Source organism: Mytilus californianus, unplaced genomic scaffold (genome assembly GCF_021869535.1).
Source record: "Mytilus californianus isolate M0D057914Y unplaced genomic scaffold, xbMytCali1.0.p SCAF_1, whole genome shotgun sequence".
Lineage (NCBI taxonomy): Eukaryota > Metazoa > Mollusca > Bivalvia > Mytilida > Mytilidae > Mytilus > Mytilus californianus.
Genome location: NW_026262581.1, coordinates 124,524,601 through 124,548,665, shown reverse-complemented (window position 1 = coordinate 124,548,665; position 24,065 = coordinate 124,524,601). Strand labels below are relative to the sequence as shown.

The 24,065-nt window shown below is 31.8% G+C and overlaps 1 protein-coding gene across 8 annotated transcripts; it reads left to right on the top strand.

Annotated features, from left to right (window-relative positions):
* The first annotated feature begins 47 nt into the window (after positions 1-47).
* On the top strand, positions 48-18,657 carry LOC127732823 (cystinosin-like). Of its 8 annotated transcripts, none has more exons than XM_052241999.1 (9): positions 48-198; positions 3,009-3,096; positions 6,813-7,019; positions 7,670-7,810; positions 8,837-8,936; positions 11,082-11,201; positions 11,986-12,156; positions 13,948-14,065; positions 16,198-18,657. In XM_052241999.1, the coding sequence occupies exons 1-9, from the start codon at positions 147-149 to the stop codon at positions 16,389-16,391; spliced, it is 1,191 nt and encodes a 396-aa protein (XP_052097959.1). In that variant the 5' UTR covers positions 48-146; the 3' UTR covers positions 16,392-18,657. The 8 variants fall into 8 exon arrangements, with proteins under 8 accessions (XP_052097959.1, XP_052097967.1, XP_052098002.1 ...); XM_052242007.1 differs by having other exon boundaries at positions 70-123; XM_052242042.1 differs by lacking the exons at positions 48-198; positions 3,009-3,096 and adding an exon at positions 3,140-3,149.
* The last annotated feature ends 5,408 nt before the right edge of the window (positions 18,658-24,065 follow it).

Below are 24,065 nucleotides of genomic sequence, written 5' to 3'. Positions count from 1 at the left end.
GAAAAATAATAATTTATATTGAGAATATTTGGCTTATATCATGTACAAAAAATGCATTGTCATGTGACAAGTCATGTGTGTTTACATCCACCATGTGAAAATGTGACAGTTATTTTCATTTTTGTAAGAAGTTTGAACACATTACGATGGCTATATTTTCAGTAACCATTGTGTGCTTTGTCACTTTTATAGTTAGAGGTAAATTGTATACATAATTTAGGTTCCAATATATTTTTGGGTGTGTCGTTATATGGTCGTTATTATAGTTATACTGTGTTTTTGTGAAAGAAAAAAACCAATTCCTATCAAAAAGTTATTTTTACGGGAAAAATGTCTGTGCAACCGCAGGGTCAGATGAGTTGAACAGTTCTCCCTTTTCATAACACGGTTGCAGGGTCAGATGAGTTGAACAGTTCTCCCCTTTCAAAACACTTTTATTTCTAGGATTATATACAAAGCAACTGAAAGAGAAACAAACTATAAAATATCTTATTTCAAAACTTGGATTTCATTTTATTAATCTAAATTCTTTTAATATTAAGATTTTTTGTAAACTTATTGTAGAGACAATCAAAGATGCAGTCTTTCAAAGGGAAGAGACTGATACCAATCAAAATTAAAAATTAAACTTTTTTAATATACTACATTGTATATAAACCAAATATAAGATCCTCATATGTTGATCAATGCAAAATCCAAATGTGATAGATCAACATAATGTAAGTTAAGGATAAGTGCTCATACTTTATCAGTTGAAAGAGGGTGACATTTAAATATGTGGAAGCAGAGTAGGATATGTCTATGCTGCAACAATGGAGACATTGAAGATGAACAACATTTTCTTTTAAAATGTTCTACCTCTAAAATAATTGAGAGATAACCACATACAAAAATTAAATAATGTTCTATTCAACAACAAATTACAAAATTTATCATATAACTTGCTTATATCAATTCTAAATAGTAATTCTCCAACAGTATAAAAAATTGTTGTAAATTACTTGAATGAATGCTTGTTGGTAAGAAACTCATTGTCAAAAGATACTTGATTTTTATTATCATTTTTTTCTCATACTTATCCACTGTCACTCCTTCATTGTACATATGTTATTGTAGTTTGTCTGTATTTTGTTGCCATAACCATTTATTGTTAATGTGTTAGTGCTAATAAAGTTATTGTATCTGTCTGTATCAACAATAGTTAAGTTGCATTATGAAATAAGAATTGATGATGGTTTTGTTTTGATAGTTCATACAGGTACTAATTGTAAGTTTTGTGTATACAGTGAAATATAATTTATACCAGATTATAAAAAGTATGTATTGATATACAATTTTCACTGGGAAAGTAGGAATTAGATAACCATCTTCTAAACTGTAAGTCAATTTAGAAAATGGATATCCAAAGCCACTAGCAATATTTGAAAACACCAGCTAGAAAATAAAGAAACAACAGACATGGCTTCCTCCGCCTTTTTTTTAGACTTATACCTCGAATTTGACATAGGTGGTCATCTCAGTACCAGAATCTATAACAAACAAGACAAGTTTAATTTTGAAATTATAAATTTCCAACACCTTAGCAGCAATATACCAACTTCCATGGCATATGGGATATATACATTTCCGAACTCATTCAGTATTCAAGAGCTTGCAGCTGCTACTTTATAAAACGTCACCAGTGTCTGAGCAGAAAGTTGATGAACCAGGGTTATGTCAAAGAACGTCTCATCCTTTTTCTGAAAAAGTTCATCATCAGATACCGAGACCTTGTTGATAAATATTCTGTTTCAACTTCAAAAATAATACATGATGTTGTCTTGAAGAATAGATTCTAGGTACTGACATTGTTTATCATCTTAATTACGCGTTATGGTGTTCTTTTTATTTGTCTTTGTATGTTTTTAAAATTTAGACAAAAACCTTCTGAAAAGTGACGTTTTGTGGCATATTTGATAGATTTTTAAACTTGAATTTGAGCGTCTGTACTGACCACATCAGTTCAAATCTTTTACATAAACTAATTGAATCAACTGAAGTAGACACTGAAGTGTTTAAAAAATATCAAAAATATTCATCATATGTACTTTTTTAGGCCAAAATTTGTCCCTTCAGGACATTCTCCTTTTTATGAGTAAAAGGTAAAGTAATTTGATCATAAGTTTGAATTTGCATTGTGTCTTTTGATAAATGTAGTGTATTTATTTGGAAAAAAAATGTTTGAATATAATGTATGTGTAATGAATTAGACAGTCTGCACATTTGTAACTTATATTCTGAAGATTGAAAATATGCTTATAAAACATTCCATCTTTCAACCCTGACCAATGAAACACCAGGTCCCCTGTGCCTACATCCCTGGGTTGTTCAAGGTATACCGTATGCTGGTGTTGTACAATAAATGTATTTGATGTCTTAAAACACATCTTTGGGGAAATGATTTACTTCTGGTTCTCTACTAACTACTACTATACCAAGTGTGCCATTTTTACCAAAATAGAAAATTTGATAAAACTGAAGAAAGCAATTAAGAAAAAAGTCTGTAAGGGCTAATGTTACCAAACTTTGTATTCATACCTATATTAAAAAAATGTACCAATGAGATCCCCCTTTATAGTAATGGATTGTTTACAACAACTGCCATGATGATCATATTTGTCCATCATGATTTCTAAAATTATGATATACAAATGAAGACGGTTAAGCACAGACATTGATATTTTAATTTAAAGTCTGCTTTGACCAAGTATTAATGTATTATTCTGCTTGTATGTGATTTCAATTCAGAATGAAGGAAAGAAACCTCATGACTATTGTTTACAAATATTTTGCTGAATAGTTGTGCATAGAAGTTAGTTGAAAAAATCCTAGCACCTTGCAGAATCTACATCTTTTCTTAACAGTCATTTGTGAATAGTTTTAACACATTTTATATTGATTATTTGCAATTAGCATTAACAAAACTTTCTATATATGAATTGTAATTTAATGTTTTCATATTTTTACAGGATGTACATGTTTATCAACTTTGACATTCTCCAAGACTGATATAAAATTAGCTGTTGATTCTACAGAGCAATTAACACTCTCTCCACAGTAAGTTAAAATTTGCCATTTGATATTCATGATATTATAACACTCTCTCCACAGTAAGTGAAAACTTGCCATATAATATCATAACACTCTCTCCATAGTATTAAGTGAGAACTTGCCATATAATATTATAACACTCCACAGTAAGTTGAAATTTGCTATTTGATATTATAACACTCTCTCCACAGTAAGTTAAAATTTGCTATTTGATATTATAACACTCTCTCCACAGTAAGTTAAAATTTGCTATTTGATATTATAAAACTCTCTCCACAGTAAGTTAAAATTTGCCATTTGATATTATAACACTCTCTCCACAGTAAATTAAAATTTGCCATTTGATATTATAACACTCTCTCCACGGTAAGTTAAAATTTGCCATTTGATATTATAACACTCACTCCATAGTAAGTGAAAACTTGCCATATGATATGAGCTGCGTCGGATAAAAATTTACCTTATGCAAATGAATATCAATACATCTGTTAAGTCATTTCGGTTTGAAATAATTTCTATGAGAAATCTAGAACTGTTTGAAAATTGAGTTGTTATAAGAACCCTACAAAACAGACCAAAATTCATCTTTTATTTTGTATTTGAATGTACCAAATCAATCAATGTCTTATACATGTACATGTATACATGCACTTTCATAAGGTCGATTTCTATCCGACACAGCTCATATTATATCACTCTCTCCATAGTAAGTGAAAACTTGCCATATGATATTGTAACACTCTCTCCATAGTAAGGGAAGACTTGTTAATCAACAATATTTGTTGAGTTTGGAGGATTTATATTTCAACAGACAGTCGGTATTCCAATGGGAACTAATTATGCACCCCTACTGGCCGATTTGTTTTTGTACTCGTATGAAGCAGAATTCATTCAGAACCTTCTAAAAGACAAAAAGAAAAAGCACCTTTCGAAATTCTTTAATTTTACTTTCCGATATATTGATGATGTTCTATCATTGAATAACCCATATTTCAGCCAATACTTACATCTCATATATCCCAGTGAACTTGAAATTAAGGATACTACTGATACTAGAAGGACTGCTTCATAACTTGATCTTTTCCTCAATATTGACACAGATGGACGACTTCACAAAAAAATCTATGGACGATTTCAACTTCCCAATTATCAATTTCCCATTTCTCAGCAGTAACATACCCTCTGCCCCTTCGTATGGTGTTTACATATCTCAATTGATATGTTATTCTCGTGCTTGTTCACACTATACGGACTTCATATACAGGAGTGTGCTCCTTACGCAGAAACTGCTCCAACAAAGTTATGAGGAGGACAGATTAAAAATGACACTCCGTAAATTTTACGGACATTATCACGAATTGGTTGATCCATACGTTGTGTCTTTGTCTAAACTAACTAAGGACATTTTTACCACGTGTTAGATTGTGGTTTGTCATTACGACGTCTGATCTTTTAATTACTGAACGTGACTGTTTTGCTGAGTGTGAAACCGCATTGCTATAAGACGTGTCACTGTACTTTTCTATTCCAAATTCATGTATTTAATTTTGATGTTATATTTGTTATTCTCGTCGGATTTTGTCAAATGTCTTACGTCTTTTCTGTTATATTCATGTGTTATGGTAAAGATAATTAATCACCCCCTTCATTTATTAGATTTTAGTTTGGTTCAACGATATATTTGGTTTACAGTTTGATTCAGAAGAAACACTGACATAGCTAGATAATACAATTAATTATCTAATTACTACCACAATTTGATATTAATAGTATTGTAATTTTCATTGTTATTAATAAATGTAATGTCAGTATTACAGATCTAATCTTGAATCAATTCTTATTCAATCTTATTTTTGGGAAATATTTTTACAAATTCAAATGTGACGTCACTTTGTGTGTTTTTTTAGTATTTCAAATGTGACGTCACTTTGTGCGTTGAGGCTTTGGCTAACTCTGCTGTGTATTTTTATGTGTTGGATTAAGTTGTTTTATGTAATGTATCTGTTTTTATTCTGTAGTTAGTCCCCACTTCGGTTTTATCAGGTATATCTATTACATGTATATAGTCATTTTATAAAATTTACTGTTTGCAAAAGTATATATTATTCTAAATAATAAGGATGTTCTTGTCCCAGGCAGAAAACCCTGGCCGTGTTAGGCGCAACTTTTTGGAAGTTTTGGTCCTCGGTGCTCTTCAGCTTTGTACTTGTTTTTGGCTTTCAAACTTTTTTCATCTGAGCGTCACTGGTTAGTCTTGTGTGGACATGACGCACGTCTGGCGTATTAAATTCTAAACCTAGTACCTTTTGTTAGCTATTATTCGTGTGTTTCTTTGTCCTATATGTTCTCCCATTTATTTGTATTGTAGTCATGTCATGTAATGTTGTCATTTTAATGTTATATTTAACATTGCCATAAAAGCGGGAGGTTTGGCATGCCACAAAACCAGGTTCAACCCACCATTTTTTTCTTAAAATGTCCTGTACCAAGTCAGGAAAATGGCCATTGTTATATTATAGTTCGTTTCTGTGTGTTCTTACATTTTAATGTTGTGTTTTTGTTGTGTCGTTGTTCTCCTCTTATATTTTAGTTTGTAACCCGGATTTGTTTTTATCTCTATCGATTTATGAGTTTCGAACAGCGGTATACTACTGTTGCCTTTATTTGCCATATAATATTATTAATCTCTCTCCAAAGTAAGTTAAAACTTGCCATATAATATTATAACACTCTCTCCACAGTAAATTAAAAATATCATAGCCCTGATGTTATAACAAGATTATGTTTCAGTGATGATTCCAGGTTTTATGGAAATTTAATAAATTTAATCCTAGTAAATATTTTTTTACATGTTACTAGTAATACAGTCATCAAATAAAATTACAAGACTAATAATTGAATATGACTAGGATCTCACAGTCATGACAGTTATTTCAGTCATATCATTTCAGGCTAGACGTCCTTATGCAATTTTTGTGGCAGACAATATTAAACAAGGTACCGGTACATTTTATATGAACCAAAGGAAATATTGTCTCCTTATTCTATTTAAGCATATTGACTTATACAAAAGAACTGTGATTGTTTTACCACATACAGTGTGAATGAAAGCACAACTTATGTTCGATGATTTTATAAAATATCTAAATGGAAGGAAATTCACCTGACAATATTTAAACCAATATCATGAATATGTTTAGGTATTTAAAATTGTGTAATTAAAAATTGTATTCTGACTTGGAGTTTCTCTTAAATTTTTAACATCTCAGTGATAAGTTTACAAGCTTTTATACTTCACCAAATTTTTCAATGCATTTTTTATCAATTTTTTATAAGTCTTTTCTCAAAAGTTGTGACGGTAAATATAAAAATAAGGAGTTTGGTATGATTGCCAATTAGACAACTGTCCATCATAGAGCAAAGGACAAATTTGTGAACAATTACAGGTCACCATACAGCCTTAATAAAATAATGATATAATCTCATACTATATGGTAATCTGAAAAGGGCCCTTGGAGGACATATTGGGAAAATCGTTTGGAAAGGGCTTGACGCATCAGATCTTTGCTAAGCACAAACATAGTACTGATAAAAAAGTATGCAAAGTTAACTGAATGCTACATATAGTTCAAAGCCTAATTCAGATAAAAAACAAGCCATGTTTTCCAAGACTTAGAAGGATTACTAGAATCTATATAATATATCCAAACTTTTTTTTACAGACCAACCATCCTTGAAGATGCAACCATTTTATTTATGTATGAAAGCGGTAAAGACAGTTCTTACAAAGAGAAGCATAATTTGATAGTACCAGTACCTAATGTAATTATACATGGAAACACAACACAAGGAGTGAAGGTCAATATAACAGCAGTAACTGCAGGACATCTGACGTTACGAGTCAATTCATCATCATCAGAAATAGAAAAGTATGGATGTTACATATGTATATAAAACACATATTTAAAAGGTCAATTGAGAACTGTTCAAATATTAAAAATGAAAAAAGTAAATAAAACCACATTATAAGCCATTCTAAATGAATTCTTATTTTGAAATAGTTTAAATATATGAAAAGGCTAGTATGTCTTGTCATACTTGTATCCCATATAAAAATTGATTAAATGTATGTACAAAGTACATTTTCCCTCGCTAGTTTTGAATTCATAGTAAAGAAAATTTAAAGAAGGTTTCAACCTGCTTACCATGGTGTAATTAAATAAAGTATCCCTTATATCCTGTTGCATGTATGTAGTCACAAAAATGGCTAACATATCATTTTATTATGCTGATAAAGATGTATGCAGAAATTATTTTTTATATAGATTGTCTTGTATTGCTTTGAATAAGGATTATTTCTAAATAATAACATAAATCAATAAATCACATTGCATCTTGTTTGAAGGAATATTGGAAACAAAAAGATAAAGCAAAGAATTTGATACCAAATATGACAATATTTTATATGTCCTTATATGATCTTATATACAGTAATGGAAAATTTATTTTACATGCACTACAGTTGAAGATATATTTTGTATTACATCAAACGCATTATTGTTCTATTTTATAATAACAGCTTAGAGAAATGCTATGTAAGAATAACATTAGTACATAATAAAGCTCTGATCATTATCAATGCTGTGATTGGATGGATATACTTTGTTGCCTGGTCAGTGTCATTTTATCCACAAGTCATCTACAACTGGAAGAGAAAAAGGTATTATTGTAACTGAATAAGTTCTGTTTGTTCAAGTAACACTGCAAAAGTCTCATCAATTTATTTAATGATTAAATTGCTTATTAACAGCTTGTAGTGAGGCCTCAATTTTATTGGAGTGTTTGGGATATTACAAACATAGTCAAGCAAGTTTGCATATCAAAACAACAGTTATAATTACCTCTGCAATTAACATAAAACTAACTTGACTGGGAGACAATATTTAATTCACAAAGAAAATATAAGTATGCAAAAAGATAGGACCTGTCCAAGTAGTCATGTGATAGTGTACATGTGATCATCTCTGTGTCCAAGTAGTCATATGATAGTGTACATGTGATCATCTCTGTGTCCAAGTAGTCATATGATAGCGTACATGTGATCATCTCTGTGTCCAAGTAGTCATATGATAGTGTACATGTGATCATCTCTGTGTCCAAGTAGTCATATGATAGTGTACATGTGATCATCTCTGTGTCCAAGTAGTCATATGATAGTGTACATGTGATCATCTCTGTGTCCAAGTAGTCATATGATAGTGTACATGTGATCATCTCTGTGTCCAAGTAGTCACATGATAGTGTACATGTGATCATCTCTGTGTCCAAGTAGTCATATGATAGTGTACATGTGATCATCTCTATGTCCAAGTAGTCATATGATAGTGTACATGTGATCATCTCTGTGTCCAAGTAGTCATATGATAGTGTACATGTGATCATCTCTGATTTGGAGGATGATTGGTTTGATCTCCAGCCAGATCTTGATTGGTTTGATCTCCAGCCAGATCATGATTGGTTTGATCTCCAGCCAGATCATGATTGGTTTGATCTCCAGCCAGATCATGATTGGTCTGATCTCCAGCCAGATCTTGATTGGTTTGATCTCCAGCCAGATCATGATTGGTCTGATCTCCAGCCAGATCAAACCAAAGATTTCAAAATTGGTATTTACAGCTTTTCTTTGTTGGTATGTTAAGGGGGAAAATTGATTTTACATCATGTATTTCATTTTTGTATTTTTCAGTGTTGTTGGACTAAACTTTGACTTTTTGGCTTACAACATTACTGGTTTCCTTGCCTATGGATTTTTCAATGTTGGAATGTATTGGGTAGATAGCGTGAAGGTATGGTATATGTCTGTAATATAAATAAGCTTACACAAAAAAATTTAACTACATCAATTACAGAAACAAGTTTTTATACACGCCCTCCAAACAAAGTGGAGGGTTATATAAGATTTTTCTTTCTCTTTCAACCCAATTGTCAGTCTGTACAAATTGGGTTTGACTAAGAGTCTGTACAAATTGGGTTTGACTCAGAAATGGAATTCCTGGACGGTTATTTATTTGTGTTGACCTACAATAGAGAAAGATAGGATGGAAAAAAGGAGAGGGTCATAAACTTTGTCCAGTGTTGCATATCGTATATAAAATTATACAAAGTTGTCTTAGCCCAGAATTTTAAATGATATTGGTTATACTTTGTTCAATTAATCCTACTTTATAAGTGTGGGACCAGAACCAAAGAATAACTGTGGATTCGTTTATTTTTTTTGGATTGATGAAAAATTGTATTTTCAAAGATACTTGATATTGTGGTTTTGCTAAAGTTTGTATACCAGCCTATAGAACCTTTGAAAGTTTAATTTTGTGGTTAACCTATACCCACAAAATCCATGAAAATTAGTATACAAAGAAAATAATGAATCCACTGTATGTTGGAATGTCTATCTTCAAGGTCAAAGTCACTAACTCTGTACATTTAAACATAATACAAATGAAACATATAAAACTATATTATTGCGAGCCCAATGAAAGTTTTCCACAGTGCCATCTCTATCTTGACCAGGTATTTAAACTTTTGTAAGTTCACCTGTCCTATTGAATGAATACAATAGCTATTTTTCTCTGTGTAGTTTATTCACTGGGACCTTTAAATTTCTTCTAAGAGAAATCTATCACTCACTGAGTAAAAAAAAATTCTCATATATAGACAAAAATACTTTTTTTATACTCATTAACTGCATGTGATATGATGTATTTATTCAAAATTAATAATATATTTTCATTCAGTTTAATATAAACATTGATTCAATCATAAAAAGTTGATTTCAAACAAAATTTTTATGAATGTTCCTATTGAAATTTGATTTTTTTTTTTGTCTAGTTATAGAATACATTTAAGAAGATCTTAATTTGAACATCATAATTTTCAAGTTTTTATTCCTGTCAAACAAATTTTTTTTTAAAAGGAACAATGTTGAAAGTTTTGTCAGAAATCAACTTTTTATGATTGAATCAATGTTTATATTAAACTGAATGAAAATATATTATTAATATATTATTAATATAACATAAATCAACGCTAACATGTTTAACCCCGCCACATTCTGTATGTATGTGCCTGTCCCAAGTCAGGAGCCTGTAATTCAGTGGTTGTCGTTTGTTTATGTGTTACATATTTGTTTTTCGTTCATTTTTTGTACATAAATTAGGCCGTTAGTTTTCTCTTTCGAATTGTTTTACATTGTCATACTGGGCCTTTTATAGCGGTATGGGCTTTGCTCATTGTTGAAGGCCGTACGGTGACCTATAGTTGTTAATTTCTGTGTCATTTGGTCTCTTGTGGAGAGTTGTCTCATTGGCAATCATCTTTTTCATATTTTATTAATGTTTCAACTTTGCATCACTGTTTACATTCAACCGATTGAAAATATATTATCAATACTGAATAAATATAACATCACATGCAGTTTTGAGTTATTTTGCTTCATTATAAAGGTGCAATGATGTTCTGTACTTTCTCAGAGGGAGGCTATTTCCAAAGGCATTCTGAAGAATTCAATGGCTAAGGGAAAGAAAACTTGGAAATATGGGTTGCCAACAATGGCTTTTTTTTTGTGGTTTTAGCTTAACTTTTTCAAATGACACATTTAGAAAGGCAAGGGGTGAGAAGCAAGAAAGTTTCCAACATTTTATCTAATATATTTAAAAGTTTTGATGTGAGGGTGGCCATGAAACAGCTATTTTAAAATTTTGGCAGTTTTTTTTTTTACCAAAATGGATATCTATAGACTACTGTAACTGGAGATGTTTTCTTTCAATCTTAGATTTTAAGAAGTAACTCAGGTTACTTCTTAGTACTACTGTGTGTGCAGAAGAAGAAAAAAATGTACCTTGGGGCTTCGTATTGACTTGGATGTAAAGAAATTTATCATGTTTATTATCTAAATTGAAGTTGATATATTATTATTTTATTTTTGTTTACAGAAAGAATATGCAGATGCACATCCAAGGGGAATTAATCCAGTACAGCTAAATGATGTTATATTTACAATACATGCAGTATTTGTCACTATTATTACTATTTTCCAGTGCACAATGTATGAGGTATGTACATTTTTTTCTTTTTGTAAAATGAAATAAAAAACTCAGTCAGTTTTGAAAATGAAAAAAATATTTTCCTGAAAGGCAATTCACAGTTTTTAACAAATTGAGACTATGTTACATTAAAAAAAATGGGTTATTGCCCTCAAAATTCAATTTTAGCCAATTTTAGCATTTTTATCAATTTTCTGTAAAACCAAAATAGTAAATTAGAGGAAGGACTTGCAAGGTTTTAAATTTGACATGCATAATAGAAAAGGAGAAACATACAAAAAGAGCTTTTGGAAATAAAAACCGTGCACACATTTTAGTGTTTTTATTATTCACAATTCTGCTCACTATTTGTGGACTATTTGAAAAAAATAACACTGAAGCATCATAGAGTGTGTGGGGAGGTAGCTAGTATTGAACATAGCAGCAAAGGGGGAAAAGCAATGGACTAAACCATAGGCAATCATTACACATCTTCTTGTTTTTTATATAAGACAAAAGTATATGTTGAATGATCATTATTGAAAGATATTAAAGTCAAAGCTTTTGAATAATAGCATGTTATAATAAAAGAATTGTAACCTTTTCATATCAGTCAATTTATGTTTTATTGACCAATGAAGGTATGTTGACTTCGGACGATTTTAACATAATTATACACGTAAAAGCACGCAACGTTTTGCGCGGTGAATATACTTTTCCGCAGGTGAATATGCCTATTTATTCGAAATCCCATTCATGTAGAAAAACCTACTAAATTTCTATCAATATGGAATATTTTGTATTATCATTCCAGAGAGGTGGACAGAAGCTTTCCAAAGTTTGTTTATTGTTAGTGACAGGATCATGGTTGTTTATACTGGTATCATTATTTGTTACAGTAGCTAAAGTTATAACATGGCTGACATATCTGTACTACTTCTCCTATGTCAAGTTAGGAGTTACACTTATAAAATATGTTCCTCAGGTAAGCCATACCTCTTATATCTTCACTTCTATGTTTGGAATTCACTTGTAGAATAAATACCTCGGGTAGGCATGCCTCATATATGTTTACTATTTCTCCTATTAAATATTTATAGAATAACTGATCTCATAACTAATTCAAGAATTCAAATATATAAAAATATTCAACGAGAGGTATACAACACATTAATTCATGAATGCATGTAGCGCATGAGTATAAAATTATCAGTGTTTGGTCATCACAGGAGTGAAATTTTCAAATTTATTTCACATGTAAATTTATCGGTTTTTATTTCACTGGGAATTCATGGTATATCATTGCAACCAATGTAATATAAGATATGTACCTCAGGTTTATAATTGCTTGATAAAAATTGCATCATATAAATAGAGAGAATCTTAATATACATGTTTGGTAAGAAGCATTTAACAGAATCTTTGCAATAATAAAAGACATATTAACACATTTGGTATTTAGCTGAATTTTGTCTAGGAATGACTTTAGTTCTTTCTCAAAATAACCTTCTGACGTCAAGCAACAATCTCTTTTTAATTATGAAGTCAAATTTTTAAAATTGTGATGCAATATTTTGCTGGAATTTTGTGAATTTATTAATGGTGGACAAATTTGTATAAAAGTGTATATATGTCTATGCATTAGGGTTCCTTAGATGTCCTAGGGACCATGGCAAATATTTTTACACAACCAGGCATAACCTTTTCTTGTCATGAGCCTGCATAAGTTAACATTATAACCTACAAGAAAAACCTTACCTTTAAATTGTAGTTCCTTTGTCAACTTTGTTTTAAACGATTCCATATTTCAGTTGACAGAAATTGTTCACAAAATGAATACATCTTTTTATCCTTGGCTTAGATTATTTCTCGGATTTCGATTGGCTAATAACATGTCATTAAAAAACTCATAGTCCCTGGTGTTGCTAACCCATATATCTGGGCATTGATACCCATTACTCCAGGGGAACTTCAGGCTTGTTTTCCAGGTTATTTCCGTGGTTGTTCCAAGTGAAAAATTAAATTCTGTAAATTATTCATTATGTCTGTAATTAAATATGTAATTCACTAATGATTTTATCTTATTATGCCAATCATTGGCATTCATTTCAGTAAATGCATCCCTTGGCTACTACGTCGTCAATGAATGAAACTACTGATTTAGTTATGCAAATGACCCACATTGACATCACATCATCTATGAGGCTACGCTCTCACCATTGAGCGCCAAATTTGATTTATTTTAGTTTCTCTGTTTTTCTGGATTAAAAATGTCTTATATTTTGCTACCTGTAGGGTTGAATCTACCAAAGGTAGTTCTAGTGTCCTACAACCTGTAAAAAAATATGTCAAATTTCAAAATTTCAATAAAACGTTTTTAGATAATAAAAGAAACGTAGCTTTCATGTTACACATTGTTCCCAAATTCGTTCGCCTCAGGGTGTACTGGGGTACTTCAGGGTGTTAAAATACCTATATCTTCAGATATGAAAGTAGATAACTTATATTGTAAACTGAACTGCATAATTTTGTTCAGGTTTCATATAAGATGCCAAGGATGTTGGTTATTCAAAAAGCTTCAGTATGGAGGAAAGTGCTGAATAAGTTGATAAGAATCATTTATCTAGCTATATGATATCAAACACACAAAAAGCAAGCAACTAACTGTTTGATTTACAATGTAATTGATTCAGGTGGATAACTTTTTGGGTATTGCATATCAAATAAGAAGTTCAATACATTAATGATTTGTACTTAATCTTATTTTTTTAAATAGGCATATATGAATTTCAAAAGAAAAAGCACAGAAGGTTGGAGTATTGGAAATGTTATATTAGATTTTACTGGTGGATCATTTAGTTTGTTACAGATGTTTCTATTGGCTTACAATAGTGGTAAGTTTATTTTTATACCCCTGCTCCTGAGAAAAGAGGTATACTTGTTTACGTCTGTCCATCCATCCATACTCCATCTGTGTGTCCATTCATCTGTACTCAGATACTACAAATCAGTGCTTCCTTTTAATTTTAATCAAGCGTCATGTGAGCATGCTTTACAGTGTGATGCCTTTCCACATGCATAGCTCATCAATTCCTATAACAAATATTTTTTTATATATTCTTACACATATTTATTAAATATAATGATTATGGCTATGTATTTAAAAATTTTAGTCACATTTTTTGCAGTAACTATGAACTATGAGTATGAATAAGGTCTTCCTGAAATTTAGTATGAAGCTTCTTGTGAGCATGTTACACCGTGTGATACATTTTCTCTCCCATTTCTAATAAACTTCCTGCACATGGAGCATTTATAGGAGGGTATCATTAGAGATCAATAGCTCTCTCTACATCTTCTTGAATTCTGAAAATGTACTTAACATTTAACAATCTAAGATAGTTCAGGTTTGTTTCCAAAATATCTGAAACTTTGTTAATTAGACAGCAATCATTAGTAGGAATATGAATATTACCTGGCACTTTTCCTAGAAGTAACTTGATCTTTTTTATAGGAATGAAAGCATACATTTAAAGTTGTGGTCAAAACTTCAACTTAGCCATGTACATGTGCCTATGTACAAAAATGTTTCAGCTCTCTAACTGTTAGCCCCTTGAATTTGGAGATAAATAAGTGGTGCATTAGAAAATTTTGCAGTTCATGGTTATAAGTTATGTTTAAATCAATTAACTTAACTTGTTTACCCAAGTGGCGCCCTCTGTACTGGCTCTCCATCACTATCCTCTAGTTGATAATTTAGATCTAACTTTAATCAGTTGTACTTGATTGATAGTAACTTTTTACATTTACCAAGTACTTGTAGTAAAAATAGTTCTTTATTTTTCTGACAAGGGCCATACATTTTATGTTAGGAATTGTTACCAAATCACATTATTTAGTGTACAATGCTGTCTCATTGACATAAATCCCACATCTTCTTTTATTTATACCAATATAAAAATAAGAAGATGAGGTATGATTGCCATTGAGACAACTCTTCACCAGAGATCAAATGACATAGAAGTGAACAACTTGAATTGTATGTTTATGATGTCCCTACCATAATGAAAAATACTTTCATATTAGAATAAACTGTGGATTCATTATTGGATACTCATTGTTGTGGGGGTAAAGGTTAACCATGAAGTTAATTGTTCAACAAAATAAAATTTCTATAGTCTTGTTACAGATTATGTTAAAACACAAAACCAAGTATCCACAAATATAAAAATATTTCCTAAATCCATGAATATTGACACCGACAAATATAAAAATATATCCTCAATCCATGAATATTGACACCAACAAATATAAAAATATAACCTCAATCCATGAATATTGACACCGACAAATATAAAAATATAACCTCAATCCATGAATATTGGTTCCCACAAATATAAAAATATTTCCTCAATCCATGAATATTGGTTCCCACAAATATAAAAATATTTCCTAAATCCATGAATATTGGTTCCCACAAATATAAAAATATTTCCTAAATCCATGAATATTGGTTCCCACAAATATAAAAATATTTCCTAAATCCATGAATATTGGTTCCCACAAATATAAAAATATTTCCTCAATCCATGAATATTGGTTCCCACAAATATAAAAATATTTCCTCAATCCATGAATATTGGTTCCCACAAATATAAAAATATTTCCTCAATCCATGAATATTGGTACCCACAAATATAAAAATATTTCCTCAATCCATGAATATTGGTACCCACAAATATAAATGAATCCACAGTATGAAGAATATTGAACATCACTGTAATATAACAAATAAGATGTAAAAATAAATATTCTGGTGAAAAAAATACATGTATGTATATGTGCCATTTCTGAAAATTGTGAGAGCAACTAAATGCTTACTGAAGTTATTTAATGAACTTTAACCTAGCATTTTGATCTTTTTAATGTCCATGTGGTAACAGATGGGACAGATTTCTTATCAGTAGAAGTAACATGTTAGTAACCAAAATACAATTAAAATGCTTCTATTTGTCTATTTTTTCAGATGACTGGTCTTCTATATTTGGAGATCCAACGAAGTTTGGTCTTGGATTCTTTTCCATTTTATTTGACATATTATTTATTATCCAACATTATGTGCTATACAGAGGAAGAACACCACTCTATACAATAATACCAGACACAACTGAATATATTGAAAAGCCTGTCAATACACCTACTATTGTGTCAACAGGATAACATCTATATGTGAAATCAATATTTTTTTTAAGATATGGTACATGTGTTTAGATTTTTTTGAATATTTCTATTTTTTTTTATATGTAAAACAATTTTAGCATTCATAATCTTGGTTTGAATACTCAGTGAGAATAAATTTCAGTCATACGGAAAAGAAGGTTAAGTTTGATGAAACTGAAAATAAAACGATAGGAGGCTTTTTGTTTACCCATTATTGAACTAAAATACAACTAGTACATAAAAAAGAGTGTGAGTATCAGAGGAACAAAAAAAATGGAATCTCCACATTCTTCACTGGTGAGGTTGTTTTTTAAGCCATTTTTTTGCAGTTTTATTGAAAATCAGTTGCATTATATGTTGGATGAAGTTTAAAGTATTTGAAGAACTTTTACATATGTAATTGAGTAAGTTTTGTGCATCAGTTTACTTTATATTGATTATTATTGTCATTCAAACATCATATTTTTGAAAAATCCAGTTTAAACTTAACTGAAGTACACAAAAAAATTCTGACTTCTTATGCATATTACAGATGTATTGACACTGACTCTGTTTATTTTACTGCACTAAAAGTTATATTGAAAAAAGTGATAAATGGCTAATTAGCCATTAGAAAAATCTTGATTATTTTAAGTATTCAACTAAAGAAAATTGAACAGTTTAGAATACTATTAAATATGTGTAGGATTCTGAACTGCGATGGTCAAGCTGAGGTGTGTTTTTGATCACGCTGAAGTGTGATGGTGGCATTGTGATGCTATCTTGTTGATAGCTACGCCTAAGTGCGATGGTGGTTACGCTGAAGTGCGATGGATTACATAAATCAAATTTTCAAAGTTTTTCCTGTTTACATTTTGATGTGGAAGTCAATTTCTTTCTTAGAAGGAGCTTTTTGGTTTTTTTTATGTAAATCATCGAGAGTATGACCCGTTTTATATAAAACAGTCAAGATAAATAGTCATTGCAGTTAAGTCCTCACTGTAACGTTGTAGTGTACACTTTGTGAATAGCTTTAATAAACATCTGTCGTTCATACAATCGTTCAGAAATTGATGCTACATACAAAAACTATTTTTCTTTAAAAGCAGTGCTAATTACAATGACTGAAAAACATGTGGTAGTTGTTTGAAATGCAAATACTTCTTGGTTAGTCAGAACGATACAAAATAAGAGAAAAATGAATACTGCTGCTGTGAATAAGAACAAGGAATAAGATAGATCACCGGTATGTTATACTGCAACTGGAGAAAATATTGAATGTTTGGTATTGATATACTAACTTATAATATAATCAAGCTCTCATGATAATTGAACATCAATTTTAACCTAGCCATCAAGCCCCTTATAGACCATCGCACATCAGTGAAAAGACCATCGCACTTCGGTGAAGACCATTGCACATCAGCAAATGGACCATCGCACTTCGGCGAAGACCATCCCACATCAGCGAAAGGACCATTGCAATTCGGCGAAGACCATCGCACATCAGCGAAAGGACCATTGCACTTCAGCGAAGACCATTACACTTCAGCGTGACCATCGCACTTCCGAGTCCTACATATGTAGAATACAAATCAGAGAGATAAGGGCAATAACATCCTGTGCAACAAGACTTTTAATTATTGCTACAGAGAAAGAGAGGAACTTTGAAACTAATTGAATATTGAAATGTGAAGAAAATATAAATTGTCAGAATGCAAAATCACTGAAAAATGAAATAAAATGAATACCAGTCAAGTAAAGTTACGTTACACAAGATCCAAACAGACTTCCTTGCTTGTATTCTTTTATTCTCATTATATGCAGCTTTTTCATAATTCATGCATTCACATTTACATCTGAGTTCTCCCCCTGCTATTTGGTGGGTTTTGTGTTGATTAATCTTTATAAATTTCTGTGGACTATTGTTTATCTTTTCATCCTATTTTTGGGACCATGGTGTTGTCTGATTTTCTTTTACTAATGGTTAATGATAAAACTAGGTGGCAGTGGTATCAATATTCTGCAAACCATCAAATGAGGAAAGTGCTAGCATGTTTACAGGACGGTGTGTAACAGAATTGTGAATATGTTTATATATGTAGTAATTACAGCTCATACTTCATTATTTGTATTCAGGTCTAAAAGGTTCTGTTATTTTCTGTTTACAGTGATCAATTAATATGGTTGTCATTATTTCTTGTTGATAAATTGTTGTTGTATAACTTTTGATAAATAATATATTATTGTCATAAATTTGTTTAGATAAATAGATATTTTTACTTCATTTTGTATGTGTCATGCTACTATTGAACATACATAATATTAGTCAACAATATTTCTTAGGGTAATTGCAGTACAAAGTACCTTTTAAATTAGATGTGTTTACACTCATATGGGAAAGGGTGCTCTCAGACTCGCCTCATCGTCAAAATCATTTTTGAGAAGACCCCTCAAACGAATTATTTCCAAGATGAGGAGCATGCGCTAAAAATTGCACACTGTTAGTTAAAGGGCAGAGCCACCTTAAGGTACTACTGATGAAGAAGGGCTCTCCATCCTCTCATTAACTTAGCAAGAAACTGCTGGCCCAACAGGGGCGGATCCAGCCATTTTTAAAAGGGGGGTTCCCAACCCAGGAGAAAGAGGGGTTCCAACTCTATGTCCCCATTCAAATGCATTGATCGTCCAAAAAAAAGGGGGGGGGGGTTCCAACCCCCGGAATCCTCCCCTGGATCCGCCACTGCCCAACCTGATCCCTGAGGCATCTATTTTAAACCAATTTTTTATGTCCAATGGCCGTAACTTCAGCAAAAGTCATTCAACTGTAAGAAAACTAAAACTTCTGCAACTTAGTATGACTTTTTAAAGAAAATGATAATCAATAGATTAAGGCAGTACGGAAAATAGTGTGAATACAGATTTTCAAGCAATTTTCTGTTACCATAGGTCTAAAGGGGTAAATCAGTGGCAGATCCAGAACTTTTCATAAGGGTGGGGTGCCCGCTCCAGTCATGCTTCAGTGATTCCCTATATAATCAACCAAATTTTTCCCACAAAAGGGGGGCCTGGGCCCCCCATGGCCCTCCCCTGGATCCGCCTATGTAAATTCAGTAAAAAACTCCCATTGACTTTAATGCAAATCTTTTTCTTGAATTAAATTTATACCAGATTTACCTTTATAAATCAGAAGCTTTCATATATCATTCATTAAAGTACAAATGTAGCCCCATCTTTTGCAACAATAAAAACATAGGGTTATGCGGCATTTTTTGGCATTCACATGTCCTTGTTTACAAACACTGTAGATTCGCACTTAATTCCTATACTGACCCCCATTACTTTTCAACCCTGTAGTAAAAAAATTAAGTGCATTCAGTATTCATTCTTTTATTTTTTTCAACTATAGTTTTGATCCGTCTATCAAAAAAAAAAATTACAAACATTATCTACCAATCAGAAGAGCACAGGACTTCAGTGTTATACAGAAAGCTCTCCCCCAAATGGGCGGTCCCTGATGACGTATATTTATTTACTGAATTTACCCCTAAACAGAATGAGACAAACTTGATCTGTAACTTTTTATGATATTACTGGATAGCAAATATCATATCAATTGCCTCATGCCTTACAGAAAAAAACTGCAGAAACTTAAGATTTTCAAGCATTTTGCTATTTCCAGCAAAAAATTCACCTACAGGAACAAAATTCAAACTTGATCTGTAACTTCTTATGATAGGACTATTAACCTTATAACTGTTCATTGCTTAAAAGCATTAAGTGTGTAAACAATTTTTCAAATCTTTTTATTTCTTTGCATCAAACATCTAACATACTTTTGAGGTCAAGAACTGTGTACTGAGTTATGTAATGAAGTGTCCAGTAAATTATGTAAGACAAAGGTAGGTTGTTTTATTTGGTCAATTAAGATTGGCATTAAACAGGAGAGGATTCCAATAAAAGCTCAACCTTTGCCTGTTTGTTGATTATGACAGTTGTCAATCATATTAGTATTGTATCAGTACTCTTAACTTTTAATAATGATAACAAGTTCATAGGATCTCTTCAAAACAGACATGCATCCCTTACAATCATTCCATACACCAAATATAGTTGGCCTACTGCTTGTAGTATCCTACAGACCAATAGATTGATACATAATCATGAGGTCAAGGTCAGATGAAACCTGCCAGACAATTTTGAACACAGTCACCATACAAATCATCTTACACACTAAAATAAAGTTGACCAATTGCTTCTAGTTTTTGAAAAAATGGACCAAACCACAAAACCTTAACATTGACAAATGAACAGAGAAAATGAGGTTAAGCCAGATGATACCTGCCTGACAAACATGCACACCTTACAATCATTCCAAATACAAAATATAGTAGACCTACTGCTCCTAGTATATGAGAAAGGGACACAATCACTTTACTTGAACCTTGATCACTGATCCATGATATAAGGTTGAGGTCAGGTGAACCCTATCTGGCAGACATGTAGACCTTGCAAGGATCCCCTATACCAAATATTATTATCCTGTTACCTGTAATAAGTGAGAAATTCACATGACAAAAAAACGAGTTTTTTAAGCAGTAGATGAACAACGAAAATGAGGTCAGGTACAATGGACATATGACAGGACACTTCACAACATAAGGCATCAATATACAAGGTATGAAGCATCAAGGTCTGCTTCCTTTTGAAATATAAAGCTTTATACAAATAGTTAATGCAGCCAACCTCCAATTAGCATCCCTATGTTATCCATTCTGTGACTTTCATGGAAGGCAAGACGAAAATGACCAAACTAGCTAGCAAATGACAAAACTAATGAAATACATACTTCAATAAGATGTTCTAAAAGATTTAACCAAAATTGTTGAGTTCATTCATGCATATTTACATAGACCTGAAAGTATAAGGAACTATATTTCAGAGTGTATAGATCAAGTGGTTAACATGGCTACATCTGCCGCTATAATTAAGAGAATTAAATCTCCTGGCTTGGCTGGTTGAAGAGGTTGATGCCTTGGAACAATAATTCCAATCTTTTCAAATAAGTGTGGAAAAATTACCTCTCGGACGGACAGAGTGCAAAGCTATAATCCCCTTCTTTGCTAGTATACATTTTTGTTCATTGGAGTCTAAACATGTTTTCTTAATGGAAGAGCATGTTCAGAAGTCAAGGTATAATCAGTGTGTGTAATGACAACAGCAGTCTGGTGACAAAATATGTAAGAGACTGATAAGCATTTACATTACCAATTTTCCCAGGAAGCCATGTGCTCAATACTACATGTGACACATTTAGTGTTGTCATTGGGTAATTTAAGATGTTCCTCACCACACAACATTATGGTTTTCCTCTACTGGAGTTGGTGCCCTGACCAAACTCATATGCCAGCTTGATTAGAAAAAGACATTGATTTTGGAACATTTGGTGTAGAAAATTTGAGAAGACATGTTTCAATTAGATGATTTCATTATTAAATTTTAAAAACAAAAGTGCACACACTGTAATGTCTCCCTTCTTTACTTAATGTGATTAAGTCTGTATGATGAAGGTTTACTACAAGTATCACAAAAACTTAACATTATTCATGAAAATGAGGTCAGGGCCAGATCCAGTCAGAGACCAGACAAACAAATATATACACCAAATATAGTTGACCTATTGCTAAAACTGAACATTGATCAATGAGCCATAAAAATGAGATCAAGTTAAGATGAACTCTGCTAGACAATATGTTCACCATGCAATCATTCCACACACCAAATATTGTTGACCTATTGCTTATAGTAATTGATAAATTGACAAAACCACAAAAGCTCAACATGGACCAATTAACCATGAAAATGAAGTCAAGGTCAGATCAAACCTGCCAGACAGACATGTTCATCTTACAATCATACCATACACCAAATACAGCTGATCAATTGCTTATAGTATCTAAGATACAGATTTGACCAGGAAAACTTAACCTTGATTACTGATCCATGAAATAAGGTGGAGGTTAGGTGAACCCTGTCTGACACACATGTAGACCTTGCAAGGATCCCATATACCAAATATAGTTATCCTTTTACTCATAAGCGAGTATTTCACATGACAAAAAAAAATATATAACATTTTCACCATATCACTGAGCCATGAAAATGAGGTCAAGGACAATAAACATATGACAGACTGAAACTTCATAACACAAGGCATCTACTTACAAGGTATTATTGATTGATTGTTGGTTGCTTAACGTCCTACAATGTATGAAGCATCTAGGATATTCTACCTTCTGATATATAAAGCCTAATACAAATAAATTATGACACCACAATCAGATTTTAATCCTTTTTCATGCGTTCTGAGACTTCTGACACAAGAGACAAAAACACTTTACTCTTACTGAACATATGATAAGAAAGCTTTTACATTTAGACACACTCAAGATGTCCCAATCTCTATCTCAGGTAATGCCTTTACTAAAGTGAAGTGCAGTATGAAGCATCTAGGTCTTCTACTCTCTGAAATATAAAGCTTTATTCAATAAAATGCTCTGCTGGGGCGCAGCTTGATACGACCGCAGAGGTCGAACCCTGAACAGTTGGGGCAAGTATGGACACAACATTCAAGCTTGATACAGCACTGAATTTGGATTGTAATTAAATATTTGACTCAGCATAGGTTTCTCACAGAATGAAAGTGGTCTAAGAACTTAAAAAATTTTAATTTACCTATTCAAACCATATCATTATTATTTGCTTTTATATATAAATCAGAAATAACCAATTTAAAATGGAAAATTTTAAAGAAAATAAAATGCTTCGCTGGGGCGCAGCTTGATACGACCGCAGAGGTCGAACCCTGAACAGTTGGGGCAAGTATGGACACAACATTCAAGCTTGATACAGCTCTGAATTTGGATTGTTATTAAATATTTGACACAGCATAGGTTTCTGACACAGAAAGAATGTGGTCTAAGAACTTGATTTTTTTTAATTTACCTATTATGGTCCAATGTCCAAAATCAAAATACATGGTTAGATTCAGCATATCAAAGAACCCCATATTTTCAATTTTTGTTGAAATCAAACAAAGTTTAATTTTGGACCCCAACTTGGACAAACTTGAAAACTGGGCCCATAATCAAAAATCTATACACATGTTTAGATTCAGCATATCAAAGAACCCCAATAATTCAATTTTTGCTTAAATCAAACTAAGTTTAATTTTGGACCCTTCGGACCTTAATGTAGACCAATTTAAAAACCGGGACTTAAAATTAAAAATCTAAATACACGGTTAGATTTGGAATATCAAAGAACCCCAATAATTCAATTTTTGATGAAATCAAACAAAGTTTAATTTTGGACCCTTTTGACCTCAATATGAACCAATTTGATAGCGGGGCCCACAAATAAAAAATCTAAATTCATGGTTAGATTCAGCATATCAAAGAACCCCATATATTCAATTTTTGTTGAAATCAAACAAAGTTTAATTTTGGACCCCAACTTGGACCAACTTGAAAACTGGGCCCATAATCAAAAATCTAAACACATGTTTAGATTTAGCATATCAAAGAACCCTAAGAATTCAATTTTTGTTAAAATCAAACTAAGTTTAATTTTGGACCCTTTGGAACTCAATGAAGACCAATTTTAAAAAATGGGACCCAAATTAAAAATCTAAAA